The sequence below is a fragment of the Dicentrarchus labrax genome, unplaced genomic scaffold, assembly GCF_905237075.1.
Source record: "Dicentrarchus labrax unplaced genomic scaffold, dlabrax2021, whole genome shotgun sequence".
Lineage (NCBI taxonomy): Eukaryota > Metazoa > Chordata > Actinopteri > Moronidae > Dicentrarchus > Dicentrarchus labrax.
Genome location: NW_026136702.1, coordinates 17,264,320 through 17,284,199, shown reverse-complemented (window position 1 = coordinate 17,284,199; position 19,880 = coordinate 17,264,320). Strand labels below are relative to the sequence as shown.

Sequence of the window (19,880 nt, the reverse complement as noted above, 5' to 3'; positions counted from 1 at the left end):
GTGTGTGTGTGTGTGTGTACACTCAACTACAACTTATGTGTGAAGCTGGAACCAGTGAGTTTTTTTGCTTTGAAAAAATACCCCTGATTATTGATTTATGAAAATGTTTGCTGATATTTGTTTTTGTTAAGTGAGTAACTGATTGATTCAACCAGAACAGACCAAATGCACACTAACGTTTGTCCACATACTTTTGGCTACAAATTGAAGTTTCTCCCCTTTTTTAGTTCAGTTTCAGGCGCAGGGACGTGTTTATGTGAGCCATTTAATTGAAGAACTTCAATACCCACAATGCCCCTGCTCAAAGGTTGACTAATCGAGCGTAGACCCATCGTTCCGCTCTGCCTCCTCGCCCACTCTCACCGGCCACTTTTCTCCCAACAGTCGCATCCTGACTGCGAGCTCCGGCGCTACCGTTAGCTAGCTAATAAGGGAGTAGCAAGCCCTTCTTACTGAGGAAATTCTGTTTTTACACCTCAGCATTATGTCATTCTGCTGAGTAATTCGTTTGGGAAAATGAATATGCGATTTTTCCGCACTAACACGCCTCCTAGAAAACAAAATTCCCTCCGTAAAGTCCGCTTTTTCACTTCGACCTCGGTAGCTGAACGGGTTTAGCAGTCAGTTCGTTTTGACAAGCGAGTGGCTCATCTGTCCGCCGCTGCTGCTGCTCTGTGACGGGGTGGGGGGGCGTTTGGACAAAGCCAGTCAGATGTTGGACGGTAGAAATATCTACCGGGTTGTGAAATTGAATTATCAAGCTGATTATCTGTCGTCAAAGTGCCAGGAATAAAGGGAGGAGTAAGGTCTATTTTTGGAGGGCGAGAGTTTGGATCTCGCACCGAAGGAAGGGGTAGGGGGTGTGCGGAGGAGGAGGACCCGCAGAGAAGAAGGGACGTAGGGGGGAGAAAATCCTGATGCCAGTGATGGCAAACGAGCCGATCATCCTAAACGTCTATGATATGGTAAGTGGAGCCAGGGGGATTGATGTTTTATTACTTCTTTGCTACTTTGTGGAAGGACTATGCTCCAGTCTTGTATTTATTTCGGCATGTCAACAACGTCAGGACGCAACGCCAAACTCTACTATAAAAAAGGCGATTTAATGTTGCGTTAGCCGTCAGCAATTATGCAAAGATGAGAGTGAAAGACTGAAAGATCTTTATTAAAATTATGAACCACTCTTCAATTCGGCATGTATTCACAACACCCAGCTCCGTTATTTCTAATACAATTTCACCTTTAGGAATTGGTTCAGCTGTTAGATTCCTCCGTTATTTTCTAGCACATGAGAACACGACAGCGAGAGGCAGATGAAGCTGTATAAAGTTTTCTTGACAAAGTGCTTTTGGAAAGGCTTTTCATTATTCAGATAATGTTTAAAACCAGAGCTTTGTTGTTTAGTGCAACACACTTTTCTGTAATAGAAGACATTGTAAAAAAAAAAAAAACAGTGTTTTCCAATGGGGCAAGGTAAAGCATCTCAGAATGTTTAAAGGATTAAAAAAATATCTAATTCAGAAACACACACTGGTTCAAGTGTAATGTTGGCAATATTGGGATTCCTTTTATCAGGAGTGGAGCAAAATTGTCCTCTTTGGGCTTTCTAAGCTGCTGTTATCGAGACAGAAGTTCACAGTAGTCAGTTAAACATGGCGAACAAGGAGTCAACCCTTTCTTTAAGTGTGTCCTTCTATACTAGTTCACTTGTGTCCGTCCATTAACAAACCCTTCTCAAGGATTTCAGTTCACTCAAGACGAAAACAGGAAAGCATTGAGCTCCACGTGGATGTGAAAGTAAACTGACAATTTCTCCCAGTCTGCATTTCTACTGGGGGGGGGGTGTTTCTTTGTTACAGAATGAGGCTGAGGTTGAATTTGAGTCACTATGTTGTCACCCTGCAGGAGTGAGTCAGTGAGGAGGGGGGCTGGAAATTGACTGATGAATCATTGATTGATATGGATTCCCTGCAGTGGACAAATTAAACTTAAAATGGGAATTGAATTTGGGGTTATAAAACAGGCAGAGGCAGTGTTTTTGGGGATAATATGCATGGACGCTTTGCTCGGAAAGCACAACTTGCCATAAATGTTCACTAGGCTTTTGTGCCTCATTGCAATCCACTTGTTTTTGTTCCCATTTCCATTCCCCATACCTTGTCAGAGGACATCAAGAGATGTCACAAAGTGTTTTTTCTTTTTAACTCCTGACTTATTATGAAGGTCCTCTCTCTCGAGGGAGACATTTTTCCCTTTCTCCTGCCCTGGTTTTACCTCTGTTTTTAACCTGATTTATTGCTGTTGTTTCCTTTTAGCTGGTGGTCAATATGTCATCACAGCCATGAGGTCAGAAGGTTGGAGACAGTTTTATATGGATATGAGTCCTTTGAGAATCTGTACATAATAAAGACGTTTTACAGTACAGTGTATTATCTACAGTAGCACTACACACCATGTGAACTCAGGACTTGGCTTTACTCATACAGTATGTATCCATATAACAAGTGTATTTGTTCCATCCCGTCTTTCTTCCTTCACCCCTTCCTTATTGATTCACATGCTTCTTTATTTTCCTTCACATCTCCCCTACCTCTTTCTATCATTCGGCCATTCCCTTGTCTTCTCTCATATCCTCTCTTTCTTCTCTCCTCCCCCTCTTTCTTTCACTTCCTCTTCCTCTTCTGAAGAGCTTTTATCTCCGTCTCAGTTCCATTCATGTGAACGGCTGCAGGGGCCTTGGCACACGCAAAGCCTTACAAACACTACATATCTCACACACACCCATGCAGAACTTGTTTTTACAGTTACAGACACTCATGTGCTTTCTGTTCATTTATTTGTTAGTTTTTTCTACCTGATGCTAAAGTTGTTATCTATATTGAGGTTTAGATCTGTACTGTGTGTATATACACGTGTGAGAGACAGAATGAGAGTGCACATTTTGAAAAATTTTGTGGTTTGTGCTTGCGCATGCAGACTGACTCACGGCCATACATATTTTTGTTGTTAGTATTTTTGCGTGTGCTACTGTGAGAAGAAGAGTTTGGCTTGCTTGCAGTAGGGTTCAAGCACTCAAAGAAAACAATGTGACGATGGCTGCTAGCCATTTATTCATTCCTCTACTTCAAACACTTCCTCTGTCTATTGATCAGGGTGTTCTGACCTGAGTACTGTAGGAAGAGTGACTGACTGACTGACTGCTGGGGATTACGGCTGGTGCACTGGCTGCATGCTCGCTGACTGACTGGTAGACTTGCAGTCTTCTTTTTGGGTAACTGACTTACAGAAAAACAAACAAGCAGGGGTTGATGGTGCCCAAATGTTATTCAGTTGACTGCTGCGTTATGTACTCACTGACTAGTTGGGTCACTTAGTGGCGGATTTACAGTATGTAGACTGACTCACTGTTTGCAAGCCGACAGACGGATTGGTCCTCACTGACTCTTGATTGACAAGGGCAGTGGTTAGGTGTCAAGAACCCCCACGCTGATACACATCAGGCTGCGGACCCATATTTGATAAGATGTAACCTCAGAGATCCCCATCTGATTAGATTTAGTTATTCCATAACTGTCTATGCTGTAGATTAACAGTGAAGATTGTCAAAGCTTTGAACAGAATTGTGATACAGTCTCTCATTGGACTAACTTCTAGTCCATGATATAATAGTGAAAACCGATGAGAAGATTGATGCCATTTTCATGTCCTGTTTTCTGCTCTCTTCATTTTGGTGAGACCCAGGCTAAGAGCTATTTCCCCCTACTTTCAGTCTTTGTGCTAAGCTAGGCTAATCATCTCCTGGCTTTAGCTTCATAAATCCTACTTCATACTTGATACTTCATACATTTTCTGCAGTAAATGACAATAGAAAATAACCTAGAATACTTAAAGCACAGACTAAGAAGTGGCATCAATCTTCTAATTTAACCCTCGGCAAGAAAGTGAATCAGGAGCCTGGTTTCTTTTTAATGCAGCGCTGTTTGACGGCCTGAAAAGGGCCTTATTTTTTGGCTTAATGACCGTCTGAGTGACTGGTTAGGTGACAGGCTGTCGAAGAGAAAGTCAGGAAACAGTGAAGATCAGATAATGGCAGAGGTCAAAACAGTGGCGTCACAGACGGCAGTGGGGAACCGCCATCTCAGATGTTCACACCATATAATGAACAGTGGCAGCAGAAAGTGCAGGCTGGTTGGGGGCAGAGAGGCAGCATGGTGAGAGCACCTGTCATTTTGGGCAACATGTAAATCTGCCTGCCCTCTAGTGTAAGTAAGACACTTAACATTTGCTCCAAAAAAAATCCATTTAAAGATCAATACTGTCACATGACTTTCTGGAATATCAGAGCGGACTCAAGTACGGACACCCGCCCGCCCGCCACCACTACTCTTTCTCCTTCCACAACTCCCTTTCTGTCAGGTCCTCCCCGCCGTCCTGCGCCCATCTCTGCTAAGTGGATTTCCTGACCAGCTCTGAGTGCTTTAGTACGCTGCTCTAATGAGACAGCATTATCTGCACACCACCTGTCTGCCTGCCAGCCAGCACAGTGGTCTACTGTGTCTGTCAGTGTGTGTTACTGTGGGAGAACGTGTTAGGGTATTAGGTTTAACAGCGTCACGTAGCCAGATACTCCTGTGTTATTGTGTCATGAATACTGCTCTGGATCAATAAGGGACATGCAGCGGTCATGATTTCAATTCTTCTTTTCCACCATCTAGTTTACAAGGTAACGAGTTCCAGGAGAAGTACGTTAGTAGTGTAGCAGTGCTTGTTCTGGGACACCACAGCATCCTCTGCCAGTGGTGTGTCATGGCAGCAAAATGTTCGGAGCCATTGCCTTGTCTAATGTCATAAATCTTGCACAATAAAGAAACCCATAAGTCCACTAGAAACTCAAACAGAACTTTAGGTTATATACTGTATATACTAAAGTGTTTGGTGATAAGACAGTATATACCTTGAGATGATAGCGATTGTCAACGTTTTTGTGCTGTGTATATACTGAGGTTCTTATCCTGCTCATATCTTTGTCAAATTTATAGGACTTTTGCATCGATGTGATCAAGTTTCTTGGTCTTTCAGATATTAAATTTACACAATTAGCTAAAAACAGCCATTAGATTTTAGTCGCTATATCACAATATACGCTCAGTGGCTTTGTTTTGGATTACATTAGATTGTACAGGTGTACCTAAAGTGGTGACTAAGTGTATATCAATATATAAGAATATACAGACTTTGGTAGAGGACTTCCATATCACCAGCCTCTACGATAAGGTTATGTTATGCCTAGAGCTGAAATGATAATAAAATATGGCATAAAATCAGCAACTATGTTGATAATCAAATAATTGTCTTTTTTTTAAGCTTAAATATCAAACATTACCTAGTTGCAGCTTTCAAAAATGAGAGTTTTCTGCTCTCCTTTATATAAAATTTAAATTAAATGATTAATAAAGAGACATTAATTAATGAGTTGCAGTCCCAGTTATGGCCTTTAGTTATAAATGCTTAACCAAACTTAAAAAATCATTAAGAACTCATCCTCTTAAACTACGCAAAGACTAAAGACATTTTAAGTGTGTAAATTATTATTTGTTAGTTAGTTTAACACTATTAGAGATTATAATGCTTAACAGAAAAAAATTACAACATGGAGCGGGATGATTAAGTATATAGGCATTAACTGGAGCATTTAGTTGCTCTTCATTCATCCATCTCTTTCATTCATAAACACACATTTACTGTCATACACACTCAGCCTGCACTGTGGAGGAGGCAGGTTTTAACGAGCTTTGAAGTAATGAGGGCTAAGATAAGAGTCTTATTTCACCACTGGGGGGGCGGGGGGGTAGCGTACTAAACTAGCAGATTAGCTTACTTAAAATATTTTCACACACACACACACACAGACTCATCCAGCGGCTGATTTTGCAATTATGTGTTTGGACATCTCACTGACTCTACTCAGAGGGATTTAGAGTTCGTGCAAGGGCATAATAAGCTTATATTTATGTTTAAGGTGTTCCCTTTGTATAAAGTCAGTTGTGGCTCTGTGGAGTTGTGGCTTCCAGGGTATCTGGTAGCTGTGGGTTTATTTTGCAACTTAAATGCTTTTGTGGATTCTTAAAGTTGTCAGTTTTTTTAACAGGATCCACCTTAAGCTCTCTCTTTTTTGGAAAAGCCCTGGATAGAGAATAGAAGCAGGGAGGAAAAAGCTGATACACTTGGTTGCTAAACTTCCGAGCAGACAGTTTAAAGCCAGCAGACTATAGCAGCCAAAGCTTCTCCTCAGTCTTTGAGAGCCAGCTGTTGTAGACAGAGACGCCGGTTATTCCTGGGCTCAGAGAAACAACCACAAAACTGAAACAGGATTTCAGCGTTGCTGTTTTTGCTCAAATCTTTTAAGAGATGAGATCAGCTGATGTTAGAAACTCTCTGTGCTGGAAAAACCCTACCAATGGCAATGCTGGAAATTATATATCCAAGGAATTAAGTCATTCCTAATTTCAAAAGATCAGTCGGATGAAGAGAGCTGAAAAGGCAACTCAGCAGACTTACGTTTACCTACTTTGATTCCAAGTCGTGCTTGTTTGTTTTGCTCACTGAAATGACTTGCAGGTAAGTGTCAGTTGACTATCAAAGGTCCAGTGTGTAGGATTTAGTGGCATCTACCGGTGTAGTTGCAGATTGCAATTCGCTTGCTTCACCCTCGGCTTTCAAGCGTGAATGAGAAACTACGGTGATACGCGTGGAAAAATGCAAACACCCCTATCCAGAGCTTGTCTTCTGGGCCTTCTGGGCTACTGTAGGAACAAGGCAATTCAACATGGCACCATGAAAGGGGACCCATTTAAAAAAAAAAAAAAAAAAAAGAGCCTCCTAAATGTTACACACTGGACCTTTAAGTCAGAAAAGTGACTTTTTTGTCAGCATTTCTTACAGTCAGTCCAACAGCATAAACATGAAGACCTATTTATTATTACCTGAAATTATGTGATAGAAGTAGTTACGAGCTCACAAGTCACTTCAGTGCCCTGAAGTTAAGATAAACCTTTATTAATCCCCAGCTTACAAAATGCTTGGATGGAAACTCTTTCCTTAACTCACTTGTAATACCTGCTCTGTAACACAAATAGCCAGATACAGTGTCTCATCACATTTATGATCATAGTTTGTGTTTAAACTGATACTATTTGCAGAGGGCATTTGCAATGCAGATATGTGGCACAGACCGCCAAGACTGCCACCACTGATCGTGTACTGCTACCTACTGTATTTGCATAAAAATAGACAGGAAGTATGAGAATAGTTTTTACTAGCTTGCTGTGGTTATCAGGCCATTATCAGGCTGTTATCAGGCTGCTTGATCTGTTTTGCAAATTGTATCTGCTTATCATGGAGGAGAGTTTGCCTTTGCACAGTGCATGACACCCACTACGGCCTGATATTGCTCCGGTGTTGGAACAAAAACACAAAGTTGTAATTTGTGATCAGTTTGGTGTTAAATATTCTCTATTAGGATCATTTTATGGAAACTCTGGTTTTCAATGGTGGAATGAAATTAGAAAAGGATTGACCCGTCTCTTGCCCATCACAGTTAGCTAATGCTTAATCTGAAGTCATCAAATGTCTTGTTTTGTCTGACCAAGAGTCCAAAACCCAGAGATATTCACTTTACTATCACGTAAATCAAATGGAAGTAGCAAATCGTCATAACTGAGAAGCTGGAACTTGATCATGTTTGGTATTTTTGCTTGAAAACTGTACTAATCACAGGTGGTTTAAAGTTGTAAGAATTACCACAGGAAGTGAATTTGACTCAAAAATCATACTCCTCCTTCGCAGACTTATAAATTAACACATGGACATATTTGTAGATTCGGTGTGACAGAGGTATCATTGTAAAACAATCCTTAGAAGTCTAGTCTGTTTTTTTAGCATCAAAGTACTCCAGTGATAGTACATTATGGGTACATTGCAAACAGGAACTGTTAATAGCCAGTTAAGTAATTTAATCATTTAATTTTCAACTCTATTTGCTTGTTCCAGTCTCTCAAATGTTAGAATTTGGCCTTTGTATTATATAATTATAATATATGGTTGGTTTGGGATCCGGCAAAACAGGAAATTTGAAGACGTCACCTTGCATTCTGGGAAATAGTGTTGGGCAATTTTTGCTTTTTATTTTTTACATTTTATAGATATAATTGTGAATAGATCATCAAAAAAAAAAATACTTGAAAGATTTCTCAATTCTAAAAATTATTAATAGTAGCAGCCCTACTCACCACTTTGCTGCTTTTCACAACATGGATACATGTTGGGGTCATATTACATGTGTTCAACTTGCTTTTACCTACATGCAAGCATTAGAGCTTTTTTGCACCAAAATGGAGTATCCACAATATTTCCACATCAAGTCATTGATATGTTTGTCAAACATTGGACATGGGTCTGGCACTTCTGTTTGTGTGCAGCTTGTGTGGAAAAGCAGCTGACCCAAACACTGTTTATGTGTTTGTCACATTTGTTTGTTCGAGTGATTTTGGTGACTGTGCTGAACGTGTAAATGAATGTGTTATATACTTCCTTTGTATTTAGCACCCTGAAATGTGGAATCAAGTTCATTCACATTCCCCTGCTCCATCCTCTGTGATAAAAGATCTTTTTCACATAAGCGAACTCTGCCTAGCAACATCCTGGCCAATCTTCTGGTAGCCTCAGGATGTTAGACAGACACATGACTGAAAAGATGAACCATATTGTCAGAGATCACAGCTGCCACAATTATTGATTTGATTTATGCTCTTTCTTGTGTGTGGGCTTGTCTTGTGTTGTCTGTGTGTGTGTGTGTGTGTGTGTGTGTGTGTGTGTGTGTGTAAGAGATCTTGTGTTAATATCAGGCCTCACAGACCTCAGCTAGGATCATGGGATGGCAGTGTGTTGCTAAGACAGTTGAGGTTAATCCAGTCTATTCTAATACATTTATTTGCATTCGGTCTATTTATGTGATTCTTGCAATGACTCACTACCTTTGTAGTAAAGTTTGCATTGCAGCTTTTGCAGCCAGTTTTGACACAGTGAGCCATGATGGCTTTTTCGAGCTTGATTCAAATATGCATACATTGCCTCTACAGCTACCATCTGTGGTGTGATTGCAGTGATAAAGTTTTCAAGTAAAGGTTTCATTATGTACAGAAAATTAAGAACATGAAATGTCAACAATTTCAATAATCAAGTCATTTATCAAACAGGAAACAAAATGCTGGTTCAAGCTTCTCAATGTGAGGATTTGCTGCTCTTTTTTCTTATAAAGATCCAGTTTGAGTTCTGTTGGGAAGAAATTCCACATTTTGATCCCCAAATGAGGATTTACTTGGCGCTTGGTTGAATCAATGGGGTTTCAGTTGATTGCAATGGGCGCTCACTGCCAGATGCCACTAAATCCTACACAGTGGTCCTTTAATTACCAGCAGATATCACTCCAAATCAGGGGACATTGTAAATAGTGGCCTGTACTAGAGCAAGTGTAATAAATATACAAGAGTTTATGTTGGCATGTTGGTTTATATGGTACATTTCATGAAGACTACATACGGTATTATATGTCCAGTAGTAGGGTTGGGTAACCTTACCTAATATTTACAAATACATTATTTAATCTCTGTCTGTTTTTGTCTCTTCCTGTGTTCAGTACTGGATCAATGAGTTTACCAGCTCTTTGGGTATCGGAGTCTTTCACTCAGGGATTGAGGTCTATGGAAGAGGTAAGATTACCCAGAAATATGACACCACATATATCCATTGACTTCCTGTAGATGGTGTTTCAGGAAGGCTTCCATCCAATTGTTATCTGGCTAAGAAAGACTATTTGCATGAGAATGGTTGGTACTCAAATGTGTGTTTTTCATGTTGTTTGTGCGCTTAGAGTTTGCCTATGGCGGACACCCGTACCCATTCTCAGGGATCTTTGAGATTACACCAGGTGATGCAACCGAACTTGGCGATACCTTTAAGTTCAAGTAAGTATGGGATTTTTGGTGTTAATGTGTGCAGAATCACAGGTATACATGTGTTCTATGTTTTCTAACTGTGCATCTAACAGCTTGCCAGCTCAGCCAGTCAACCAGTCTGTCAGCAACAGGTCAGACAGCCCAAAACCAGCCAGTCAGTCTATTTTACTGTGAGTCAATGTGTTTTAGGTGTGGTGGTCAGGCAGTTAGTTGAATGTTTTGGCAGTTTAGTAGCTATTAGCAGTGATCTAGTTAATTAACCCATTCACTCTCAAGTCTGTCTGTCATACAACCTCTAGCTGGGTTTATTGAAAGTCAAATAGTCACTGTCCATCCAGTCAGTTCATCAGTGAGACAGTCTGTTCACAGTTCACAAGTTAGTCAGTCTGTCAGCTCAATAGTCCTCCACTAAAAACATCAGTCAGCATTTGCACTTAAGTAACCATGTTACAATCTGCTTTCTCCACAAAGGTGATTTTGTTAACATCACAAAAACAAGACACCCATTTCCTCCTGGAGAACTCAGATTTCTTGACTTGTATACGCACAACTTGGATTCCAGTGGGGTGTTTACATGTTCATGTGTACGAGAGCAACTTCACACAGCGATCCTTCTGACAGCAGAAGAGTTGGATGAAAGGACAGATAACTACTCGCAGAGATGCATGGTTGTGTTTAAAATAAAAGCAAGACTTTAGTCTATGTTCTCCAGTTATTTACGTAACTTGGTTTCTCTGAATAACTCTCAGGTAAACTAGCCCCGCTGAAAGTCACCTCAGCTTGACAACAATACATAGACATATTGATGCCAAGCACCACAAACATTTATTGTTGTTCGGATCATGAGTTACTCACTGAACTAAACAGGACCAGTCTTACAATCATCGTCCAACAGTCACTCTGTTAGCGAATGATTAATTTGTTCACTATGCCAGCTTGAGATTCCAGACCTATTCTGTGTATCCAGTCAACCAGTCAGTCAGTCTGTGAGCTGGTATGTTCCTTACTGCTGCTACAGGACAGAGAGATACAATAAAATACATGGGTGTAGAGCAGAGAGACCACAGCATGTGACCGAAATTTTAGGATTTTCCTCATGGTTTGTGGCAGCTGACTCGTTTTAGACAGAGAGAGTGAGAGAAAACAGAGAAGATTGAGCCGAAAAAGTCTTTTTAAATGGAAAAAAAAGAGCAAAAAAGCGTAATAAAGAGTGCATAAAAGAGTGTGCCGTTAAAGTTAACAGTGTAAAACAGTGTTTAAAGCGAATAATGTTCTTTTTATGTTGTCATAGAGGTTTTGAACTCTAATTTTAAAGGCTGTGGTCTGTGGTGTATTGAACTGCAGTAGATTGTACAATGTTTCTGATTATGTTTTGATCATATAAATAATATAAGTAAATGAAGAGGGAGAGAACAAGTTGTACAATCTTTAGGCCCAACGGTATAAAACCCACAAATCAAGGTTTTGAGCTGAAAATAAGTGGATTTAGCTGAACTGCAAAAATTAAACAGCTTGTGAATGTGTGATATTTCTCTCACATCAGTGCTGTGTTGGCCCACGTTGTCAGATTTTTACTGCAGTCTGCTGTGGTGGTGAGACAGTGGAGCGCCCAGTCAGTTCAATACGTTTTTGCATTCCCAGAATCAGCCGTCTGTGTGTGTGTCTCTCTGTGTGTGTGTGTGTGTGTGTGTGTGTGTGTGTGTGTGTGTGTCTGTGTCTACCCGGAGCTACTGTGCTGCTGTGTATTACTTCTGCTCTAGTTGATCTGCCCTGTGGCTTTAGTCTGACTCTGCCTGGCACACACATACACACACACACACACACACACACACACACACACACACACTCCATGCAGACCACTAGACCATAAGTATGGATCATCTGGTACAAATGCCTACATGTCACCCACTGGGAAGTCTCTTTGCCGAATGCTAACCCAATCTAGTGCTTTCCCAGAGCAAAACATTTGATTCTTTACTTTAAACTGTAAAGAAACCAACCAGGTGAAAGTCTTATTGTGTTAGCAATGCTGACATTAGCATTTAGCTCAAAGCACTGCTAAATCTCCAAATTCATTCAAAAAGGCATAATGATTCCTAAGCCTGTGGACAAAATATTTGTAAATGACTTGCTCAACAGGCCTGGACCACTCGCAAATTTCGTCAAGTATGGGGAAATCAGTGAATGCCTCATGATGTGCCGGTTACAACAAATCTGTTTGTATGAGTTGTTCATTCTTGCATGAGGCCCATTGATTGTGCAAAAAAAAATTTGAAACAAAATGCCTAGAAGTAATTTTGAATGTATCATCAGTGAGTAATAATATCTACTAACACCTGCCTCTACATCCTTTCCCCACTTGTAGAGAAGCCATAGTCTTAGGCAGCACAGACTTCACAGAGGAGGATGTGGAGCGGATCGTGGAGGAGATGGGGAAGGAGTACAAAGGCAACGCCTACCACCTCATGCACAAGAATTGCAACCACTTCTCCTCAGCACTGTCAGAGGTAGGTACACACACACACACACACACACACACACACACACACACACACACACACACACACACACACACACACACATACACACACACAAATGCACACAAATATACTTTACAGCCCTGCACCATAGCTGAGAGCTTAGCTGATATGAGGTAGGTAGAAATAAACTACACGGTCACTTAAATAAGCATGTCTTGATTGTGTCTTTCCTGTTCTGAATGTAAGCACTTGAAGTGTGTGTGTGTGTGTGTGTGTGTGTGTGTGTGTGTGTGTGTGTGTGTGTGTGTGTGTGTGTGTGTGTGTAAATGAGTGTGTACTTTCAATCAGCTTATCCTGGTGTGACTAATGAGCAGGGACTCTTACAGTTAGCATCTAGCACTGAGATGGGGATTAAGACACTCATGCAAGCCTAGACATGCAGAGCCAGCTGGCAAACACACACCCACACACACACCAAAGATACAATGAAAACACACACACACACACACACACACACGTACATACTACATCTAAAGATACTCTTTAAGAGAAATACACAGTTTAAAATGCAGACATATATAAACACAAAAAGGCATCAGATCAATATAATACACACAGATTTAAACATACACATATACACAAGACTACAGAGAGACAAACACACAGCTGACACCACAGGGAAGCAGTCTGGCCCTAAGGATTTGATTCTCATGTTTACTGTATCCTCGTTAATATGAGAGGCTGACTTAAAGAGAGATAGAGGAGAAAATGATTGGACACAGGGATGGTTGTTGCAGCTTTGAAAGACAAAGCATAACAATTCATTCTCCAGAGAGAACGTTTGACGTGTGTGACTCTGATGTCAGTCCTCTTCTTGAGAAGCAAATCAACATACGGTACCCTGTTAACACTTTGGCTCATTGTGTAAGTGGATTATCTTTACATGGCACTGTTGTTCATCTAAGAGACAGACAGGCAGTAGAGCAGGTTGGTGGTTTGATCCCCACATGTGTCCTTGTGCAAGTTACTGAACCCCATAAAGATTCCTATATTCCGCTGATTAGACACTAATGAAAACATATATATGAATATTATATTCAATTTCTGCCTCTAAATCTTTCACACTGGACCTTTTTTAGAATAGATCAAATGGTGTGTTGTGTGAAAGGAGTTGCTGGTAGTGACAAACCCAAAGAGAATTATCACTTGACTTGCTGAGAGTTTTAGAGCACATTTGAGCTCATTGTTTTGTCACATTGGTGTCGTTATTGGCCATTATGAAATGGCAGACACAGATAGCAACTAGCTGGTGAACGTAGTGAAGCATTTAGCAGCTAAAGAGATGGATATTTTTCTCAGGAGTTGATGCGAGCAAAACAGATCTACAAGGAGAGTTAAATATTGGTGCTGGCCAGAAATGTGTCTTCAAATGAATACAAATGTTTCTCTGTCTGCTGTATGTATATATGAGCTACTGTTTACCAGACCAACTTTGTAATGTGATATAATTGAAATCTTGTGTTTGCAGCTTGTTGCAGTGGCCAAGTAAAGTCAATGAATGCAGATTTAAGGAGGGCATCTGCATGGAGGAAGGGTTTAAACAGATTGAAGAAGAGCCTTATTTGTCTTGTGCCTCTTGCATGCTATTTGGTTATTTTTATCAGGAATCATACTTCAAAACATGTTGGCAATCTGAAAGCTTGCTTTGTGAGTATAAGTGGGTATTTCTGAAAACAAATGACTGCAGTGTGAATCTCGCAGCTCCAGCTTTTTTTATGTCAGCCAAACACTACGCCTGGTGATTTGTACGGATTGGCTGTTTCTCTCTATTAAATGTAGGTTGCCAACTCTTAGTTGAGGCTGTGCTCCTCTGTGAGATCATCTGTGGAGTCATTTGCATTTTAGAGAGTCTGTGTTTCATCCTGTCAAAACACACTCATCTCTGAAGGAGGTGAACAAGCCTGTAAACAGTTGCTGCTGCAGAAACAAAGAATACAATGTAGTATCATCCGCTGGCTGCATATGACATGGCACAACATGCTGAATCCACTGCTCTGTAAGACATTTTTGTGGTTAGAGGCAAATCCACTGTCCCCGTCTCATGCAAATTAAAAAGCAGCCTATCAGCAGCTTTGGTAAATGTTTTGATAAAAGCACAATTAAGGCCTTTGACTGGGAAACACTTTGAGCCTCTTGGAAGCCACTCGCCTATAATGCTGTAATAGCAATGATAGAGCTAAGATGAGGAAGGAGGCGAGAGAGAAAGGTCTTCCCCCAAGCAGACCTATTCATGTATGAGCAGTAGGTTAGTTACAGCGGAGCAGATGAGCACATCGCTACCACAGAGGCACATTTTACTCTGTCTGGGTTTCCAAAGGTCATGGAGTTTCTGGAAGGTCCCGTGATTTATAGAAAGCCAGGAAATGTAATACGGTTTCCTGGAAGTTTCAGAAATGAAATCACTTGGGTCACCTCCAAAGAAAATGGCAGGGTGTATTTTCCGGTTATGCTTTCATTGTTTCAGATTTTCTTTCTTCCGCAGCAAGCTCAGCTATAGTCGAGAAGACTCTGATTACCCCTTCAGATGTCTTCTGACTCTAAAAACAGTAACAAACCAAAAGAAGTAAACTTTTGTAGATCATGAAAGTGTTTCTGTTCACACTGAAATACAAATTATGTTTCAAGTTGATTATAACATTGATTTAGACTCACACTGGAAGCTTTCTTACACCAGTGTAACTTTATTAGAATGAACTGTTATTAGAAACAGGTTGCCTCTACAATGCAGCATTTTATTACTGATGTTACTGCTCTCAAGCTTTGCTTAGCGTTGGTGTTTTATTGGACCCGACAAACTTTATTATTATTAAATTATTAACATACATTCCTGCTGCCAAACTGTGGTGAAATTGTCTTTGTTGAAACCAGTGTAGACCTTTTTCACAGCAGCCATTTGGACATGAAATAGTAAGGTAAACACAGGTGTTACCAATGACATTATTTAAGGTTCTGTTCCATTTGCTGCTGTGAAATGGGTCTATTGTTAGTGTGAGAAATAATATACAGTCAAAGGAGTAAAAATATTGATTTTGTGCATTACATTGTAAAAAAAAAAATACAAACTACAAGTAAAATAAAACAAAGTGTGTTCAGAATGTATTCAGACCCCTTTACTTTTTCTCTCTTCCACTCCTCCCTCACCCTTTCTCTTCTCCTCAGATCCTGTGTGGCAGGGAGATCCCTCGCTGGGTCAACCGCCTGGCCTACTTCAGCTCCTGCGTGCCATTCCTCCAGAGCTGCCTGCCCAAAGAGTGGCTGACCCCGGCTGCCTTACAGTCCAGCGTCAGCCAGGAGCTCCACGGAGGGGGGGAGCTGGAGGAGGCCGAGGACGCCGCTGCAACAGCCTCCCTGGCATCCATGTCGCCCTGCTCCCCATCATCCTCCTCCAGCCCTTCCTCCTTGCCTCGCCATTCCCGACACCAGCCCCGCCGGTAGAAGCTGCACGTTCTGTTGGGAAACTTGGGGCTGGACTTGTGGTCTCCAGAGACTGTCAGGGAACGGAATACCTGCAGCAGCTGATGAGTCCAGTCAGACTGGCCTCGAGCAAGGCACTGGACTGCTAGCTGCTCTCGGTAAGAATGTCAGCCAAATCTCTGCAGTGATTTAGAGCGGTGGAAGGGTTTTTCCTCGCAGGGGGAACAAACTCTTGTTGCTGACAAAGGCAGGACCATCTCTCACACGGCTGATGGATTCTAACATCCCATCCAAACCTCAAATGTCTTTTATTATATTTTTATTATTTTACCAGCCAAGTTGCAGTGCAGAATGGAAGCAAGGCCAGCTGTGTTTCATAATTTAGGAAAAATTTACCAGCCATGCCCAGATTCTACCAGCAGTTAGTCAGTGGACGGTGCTAATACCCACCTTTTTTTGTAGTGGAAACCAGGGGATGCTGAAAAAGAAGTGTGGTTTGACTTAGTTTATAATCATGAGGCCAAGCTGCATGAGTGACCTTTTAATAACCTGATTTGGCAGATTAGGTATCGAGTAATCCTGATCCTGTTTCCAATTTGACCATCCAACAGGCACTTGTGATGGAGTATATTTGTACTTTTAGGGGTTACCAGTTGCAAATATTTCTGTTACCTGAAGAAAAGTATTATTATTCTGGACTTTTCTCAAATTTTTGCTTCATTTTCTTGTGAAATACGGGACTGATTTACCTCTTCAGGCTAGCAGGTTTGTTCAAAAAACACTGTTTGTGTCTGAAACCTACTCAGCTCTACTGCTAGCAACATCAGCATTGTAGCTAAGTTGTTTTTCTGCTGTAATGTGAATACGCCTTAATGGGTCTTTATATATTTATATAGCGGATGTTAAAGCTGTATTGGTCTCAACACCCAGCTAATCCTGAACATCTGCAGTCTGACGCCATCTGAAGAGAAACTGATTCAAACATTTCTAGACTGGAACTTTTGATTGTTATTATAGTATAAATTACCACAAGGCAAAAGCAGGTATTGTTTGATCTGTGGCTGTTAAATTTTTTAATATGTTGTAAATATTTGGCTGGTAAAATTTTAAGAAACAGCAGGTAGAGTTTGGAACCTATACACTTGCCTCAAATCGCTGTGTGTGCATCAGGACCTCAGCCTTTTTGTTATTTTTCTCTCACAGCAGGCTGGACTAGCCTCACTCTCCTCAAACGCCACATAGACACGAATAAACTGATCCAGCACCAGTGTCTAAATGGCTGAAAATAATTTCAAAAATCATAAGATGGGTTCAGTTCCAGGTACTTTTTGCTTCCCAAGCAAATCAGCCGTTGTCAGATATCTGTAGCAGCTCTTTAAATCCTTCCTACCCATCATGGATAACCCACTTGTGATTTGAGGAAGACTTAACCCAATGAAGCTGATTTTTTAAATGTATCAGCCTGTAATGTAATGCAAATACAAAAGTAATATTGTCAGTAATTTAAGGATTAGTTTACACGTCAGGCAGTGACTTATAGGTTAGTGAAGATTGTTTTTGTTACCAGAAGGTTTTGGGTTTAAATCGTAGAGTAAAAGAGTGAATTCTTTCTCAGTAGCAACTGCCATGGTGCCTTTTGAGCAAGGCACTTAACCCACAAGTGTTCCAGTGGCCAACAGTAGAAGGCTGTGGTTGTACTGGACTGCTCACAGTTGTCAGTGTCTCTTCATCTGTTAGCGTAAGGCAAAATGTTTCGTCTTCACCCGAGTAATTCAAGGTTCAAGTTTACATCTGAAGAAGGCTCTTGAAGCAAAGGAAGGGAATTTGAATTTGAGGAAGAGTGTGTCTTCAGTGGAACTGAAACCGTCGTTAACTGACCCGCCATCCGCCTGCACTCCTGACAGTCCGTTTCCTCACATCTGTGTCCAGTTAGGGATGAAGCACATTGGTGTTAATTCGGAGCATCACAAATGCATTTTTAAGTTTCATTTTTCGAGAGATTATGGCTTTCACTTTCTGTGTCAGAAAAACCCACTGAAATCATCAAGTACTATCATTTACTTGGACAAGTTCTTAAACTTCTTCAATCACCTTAAAAATGTGTAAATTATAGTTTCACGCTTTACATGAAGATGCTGCTCATTTGAAGCTCTATACGTGCTGTCAACAACAACACATATGCTGCATAATGTGTATTGTCCCGAACAAGAGCCATGGATGTGTTGAAAACTTATTTCTCAATCAGTTTTGCCTGTTGTGCTGGACGTCTGATAACAAGCAGGAAAATTGTCAAATCTTTTTTTGTTTTGTTTTGTTTTGTTTATTCTTTAATGTATTTCTATGATATATGGACTCTGGCCTTTTTGTCTGTTTTGTTTATGTTTGATAAACTCAGGACTCCAAAAGGCTTTGTAATATAATCCTTTAAACTTTTTTATCCCACATTTTTGCGTTAATGTTGCTTTTTCTAATGCAGTAGTCACTCAAGAGCTTTTCAAGAACGCACTGTGGCAGTGCAGTTTTATACTCCTCTCTTTGATAAAAAAAAAAGAGCTTTTGTTTACAACCTGGATATTTGTATGTGAGCCTGTGCTGCTCTCCTGTCTGTGCATGAATGTGTGAGTGTGTATGCACACTTGTATTATAAATGGTTAGTATCAACACGCTGCCAACTGGGCCAAATTTCCCTGCATCAGACACACACAGATATTCTTTAAAAGAGGTCCATCTTAACAAATGTAGCAAATTTGTTTTTTTGTTGTTGTCTTTTTTTTGTTCTTTTTTACAGAATATTGCTGCAAGAGATTGGATTTCTTTAAACCAAGTAAACTGTTTGTCTTCATGTGCAATTTTTCAGTAACATTATTTCGGTGCAGTGGCAGATCATTTTGCAGATTTCAACTACAGGTAGAAAGATTATTTTCAGGACCTTGCTTTCTAACAAATAAGCAGTGTTAAAGCAAGACACACAGTGACAACAATGACATTTCTCATGAAACCAGCATATTTTTTTTCAAGGTTTCAAGTCAGTGTATTATGAAGTTAATTTGAAATGTTCCTTTTTACGTTTTAGTAAGTCTGAATAAGAAAACGAGTAAACTTTATTTTTAATGCACACAGACTGACACACACATACTGCTCATGTCAGCTCCCTCTGCTGGCTGTTACCTGAACTGTTACTTGTCTGTGTTTCCACAAACAGACACTGAGGTTTCCCTTAACCTTCATAGCTTCATAGTTTTAATTATTTCTAATGGCAAATTAACAATATCTCAAACACTAATTATCTATTTATTAGCTAAATTGGATTAACTAAAAATGCAGCCTTCTTTTTCAAAATGCTAAAGGAGAAAACAACTTCCTTTTACTTACTTTTATGTTCATTTCTCAACATTTAACATTTAAAGTACCACAAATAACCATTACTGAGGCCAAAGATAGCTATAACCTCACCAGTCTTCACTCACACTGTTGAATTGTCATCACACCATGTATCCAACTTTCTTATAAATGTCTCATTTTGGAATGAAACCCTCATTCTTTGAGTAAATGTAGTGATTAAATGATTATTTGTGGGACATTTGCACCACTTGTGTGAGCTATGAATGTAGATTGGAAAACCTCAGTCATTCCTCAGTCACTCGTACCACACAAAAACTGACTTCAGCTGTTTTACAGTGACCTTTCTCAGAGCCTTCAGAGGAGTGGACCCGGTTTGTACCCTGTTGTAAAGTTATTAAAGAAAAGTATACAATCTGTGACTCCTATTCTGTGTCATGACTGCTTTAGTTTACTTACTGTGCTCTAAATTTACTCCCAAAATTTTTGCATTAAATGGGTAGACTTTGGCATCAAACTCTTCTGTATTGACAAATTTGTAAAAAAAATTACTGGCATGGTGTTAAAAAAAGAA

At 40.3% G+C, this 19,880-nt stretch overlaps 1 protein-coding gene across 1 annotated transcript; it reads left to right on the top strand.

Annotated features, from left to right (window-relative positions):
* The first annotated feature begins 143 nt into the window (after nucleotides 1-143).
* Nucleotides 144-19,721, top strand: LOC127373946 (deubiquitinase DESI2). Its single transcript, XM_051418859.1, has 5 exons — nucleotides 144-965; nucleotides 9,695-9,767; nucleotides 9,929-10,022; nucleotides 12,379-12,520; nucleotides 15,713-19,721. Exons 1-5 carry the CDS (start codon nucleotides 918-920, stop codon nucleotides 15,986-15,988), a joined length of 633 nt encoding a protein of 210 aa, XP_051274819.1. The 5' UTR covers nucleotides 144-917; the 3' UTR covers nucleotides 15,989-19,721.
* Nucleotides 19,722-19,880: the final 159 nt, after the last annotated feature.